The sequence below is a fragment of the Sipha flava genome, unplaced genomic scaffold, assembly GCF_003268045.1.
Source record: "Sipha flava isolate LNK unplaced genomic scaffold, YSA_version1 261_pilon_pilon, whole genome shotgun sequence".
Lineage (NCBI taxonomy): Eukaryota > Metazoa > Arthropoda > Insecta > Hemiptera > Aphididae > Sipha > Sipha flava.
Window position 1 is genome coordinate 269,665 of NW_020272923.1, and position 3,473 is coordinate 273,137.

Below are 3,473 nucleotides of genomic sequence, written 5' to 3' on the forward strand. Positions count from 1 at the left end.
CAACTGAATTATAAATTGTCATACTTTTTCTATTTTATTTTTACAAGTTCCACATAATATTAACTAAAAGTTAACTATTATATGCTAATTACCTGAAGATATCATCTTTTAATTCCATTTATATTGTTCTTTTATTTATTACTCATCACCGAATTAAATTAGTCATTTTTGACCTATTAATAGAATGGTTATGGATTGTAATATAATTAAAGATTTCGATTTATTTTTTCATAATATTAATTATATTTAATTATGTTACATTATTATGATTAATAATTGTATTAATATTTAAGTTTTTGTTTTTATTAATAATTTTCTATTATTCACTGTACTATTTTCCTTTTGAATCTGATGTGTTGTTTACACTTTTTAGTGTTTCATTTCGTTTGTTAAAATATGTTTAATTGTGAAGATTAAATTATTGTTATATAATATATCAGGGGAGGCCAACAAAAAGAGACTCGCGAGCCATCAAATATATAAATAAATATGGAAGAGCCAAAATGCAAAAAAAAAAGGTCATATAATATAATTTTTATTTATAAATATGATATTGTAAATAAGATAAGATAAGATATCGTATTTAATAAAATATGAAGAATATGATAACAATAATTGTACAATATTGTGGAATTAAATTTTATCTTCATAAATACCATAATTATCAAAATATCATAGGGACATAGACACATAGGCGTAGATAGGAAATATTTTTATTTTTTTTTTAATTGCAATTGCAAAGGGAGTTTTGGTCTAGATTTATATTAGTACTATAAAACATTAAAATTAAATATGAATTATTTATTTTATACAATTGAATACCAATACAATATTTTGCCCATAAAAATTACAAATTTAAAAATATAAAAAAAATTATAAGATAAAACCTTGTTTTCTTAGTTGAAGTTTAAAAATATTGATTACTTCTTCCGGGTCAATATTAAAAACGATTTTAATGGATACAGCAGCTTTAGAAATTGAATTTTTGAAATTCTTGGAAGATTAAGGACTGAAGCAATTCAAATACAATTGTCATTCTTTATTGGAATTTTGGAAACATGTGCCTGTTATTAAATATCCAAAAATTACTCTTTGCGCTCAAAAGTTTATAATAACGTATATTAATAAATATATTAATAAATAATAATAAAATTCATAATACAATTGCTATAAAGAAATTTAATATTTAATAATAGAGAAATCTCAATTATAACAATACAAAAACATAGGAGAATAAAATACAGGGGTAATGCGAGTGAACGGGTATTTACAAATACACGTGTATTTTATTTACACGGACCTTAATCCGTTTCATATAAGAACACGTGTACCCGTGTAATTCATTATACGTGTAATGGCGAGCACTACTTCATACACATATAAAATAATCCCCTATTCCTAGAAAATAAATCGTAGTTACAACATTGCTTGAAATTAACATAATGATAGTTTGGTCTAAAAAACTGTTGCACAGTTGTATAAGTAATTGATATTTTAATACATAGGCAGATTACAAAAAATACAAATATTTCATTAGTGGAGGGGGGCTCAGTCTCTCCACCACACTCCACTAACGAAAAATATTTTTCCTTGACTACTTAACACCCGTATCAACCAATATTAACCCGAATAATCACGGTTATTAACACCCAAACGTTTGTTTAAATGTTGTATTGCGGTGTTTGAATACCCGAAACTCGAAACCCGAAAAAATTATTCGGGTGCAAAGCCTTGATTATAGGTATTATTTATTCGTTACGAATTTACTAATACGACGCCGCGCTCTATAGTACAATGCTATGAAAGAACTGCCAGAAAATCATATAAGAAAATAAACTATAAAGATACCGAAAACATATATAAACAAACCGAAAACTTATCTAACAGATAAGGTTATAAATGTATAAGTCAGCGGTTCCCAAACTTTTCAAGTTCACGCCACCCTAAAAATTAAAAAAAATAATTGCGCCTCCCATAAAAAATTAAATTACAAATTTATAGTATTTAATATACAAACACTTTTATTTTTATGAAAATATAAGTTAACAGTAAATATTATTAAACTTCAATTTAAAGTATTACAAAATACAATGCGTATTAATATTTAAACTTAATGCGAACAATGTGCTTATTTTCTGTTTAATAATTCTTCAAAATTAGGTAGCAATGTTGTGACAGCCACACGTATTTCTTTTTCAATATTAAGTTTTGATCGATATTTTGATTTCAATACAGCAACTGCAGAAAAGCCTACTTCGATAAATACGATGTCGCAAATGGTAGTAGTACACGCAAAGCTTTGATGGATATTTCAGAATATTCATCTTTAATGCTGCTCCAAAATTCTAAAAGTGAAAATGAAGAAAATTTCATTCGTAACGAAGAATCAGATGAAATATCGATTAATTGTTCTTCTTCAGTAGTTGTGAAATTTAGTAATGGGTTTTCACTAAACGGATCATTAATCCAATTGTATTGTACGATGTCTTCTGGAAAATATTTCTCGAAATGATTTTTAAGAGTCATCAGATGATCAGAAATTATGTTTAGTGAGCTCATTGGTAATTCAAGATCATTATCTTCAAGAAAACTTTTTAAAAATGAAAAACACATGGTTTTACCGTTTTCTTCGGTTAGTTTCCTTTGCCATAACTCGATTTTTTTAATAAAAGCGACCACTTTATCATATAATTGCAGAATATTAGTTTCTTTACCTTGTAAAGATGTGTTGAGTATATTAAGTTTTTCAAAAATATCACATAAATACGCTAATTTAATTACAAAATCACTATCAATAAACTTGTTAAAATCATTATGACCTTCTTCACTCAAATAAGTGTAAAGTTCTTGTCTAAGTTCGAACACTCGTATTAGTACGTTTCCTTTTGATAGCCATCTAGAATTACAATAAAACAGTAACGTAGTATACTTTGCTCAAACGATTTCTTCAAATATTTTTTTAAAGAACCTTGCTTTAACAGGCCTTGTTTTTATGTAGTTTACTATTTTTATAACTGTTTGAAGTACGGTATTTAACGATGGACACATATTTTGTGATGCTAAAGATTCTCGATGAATAATATAATGAGTCCATATCATTTCTGGAGCTTTTTTTCGTATTTAAGCCTGAAGTCCACCATAATGACCAGCCATAGCCGAGCCCCATCTGTACATACACCCAAACAGTTTTCCCAATTAATATTATTACAATTCATAAAGTCATTAGTGATATCAAATAAGGTTTGAGCCTTAGTGTCTCCGAAAATTGGTTTACAAAATAATAACTCTTCTATAATATTTGTTTTGTCCATAAAACGAATCTAACATATCAAGTGTGCGTCTTTATTACTATCGGTAGCTTCATCAAGTTGAATTGCAAAATTTTTGTTTTTTAATTTACTAATAAGCTGTTCATTTATATTTTCAGAAACATCATGAATTCGCCGACTTATTGTATTATTAGACAAGGGAAT

At 26.7% G+C, this 3,473-nt stretch overlaps 1 protein-coding gene across 1 annotated transcript; it reads right to left on the reverse strand.

The window, feature by feature from the left end:
• Positions 1 to 2,250: 2,250 nt before the first annotated feature.
• On the reverse strand, positions 2,251 to 3,099 carry LOC112685015 (zinc finger BED domain-containing protein 5-like). Its single transcript, XM_025556769.1, has 3 exons — positions 2,969 to 3,099; positions 2,790 to 2,896; positions 2,251 to 2,714 (listed from the first exon to the last, which is right to left on the reverse strand). Exons 1-3 carry the CDS (start codon positions 3,097 to 3,099, stop codon positions 2,251 to 2,253), a joined length of 702 nt encoding a protein of 233 aa, XP_025412554.1.
• Positions 3,100 to 3,473: the final 374 nt, after the last annotated feature.

Bases quoted from the DNA above. Each gene is read 5' to 3' on its own strand.
- LOC112685015 (XM_025556769.1), bottom strand. From the start codon at position 3,099: ATGATATGGACTCATTATATTATTCATCGAGAATCTTTAGCATCACAA. The intron at 2,897-2,968 runs GTTCTTTAAAAA...TTGTAATTCTAG, and splicing joins ACAAGGCCTGTTAAAGCAAG to ATGGCTATCAAAAGGAAACG. The intron at 2,715-2,789 runs GTGATTTTGTAA...CATCTTTACAAG, and splicing joins TTTTAACAAGTTTATTGATA to GTAAAGAAACTAATATTCTG.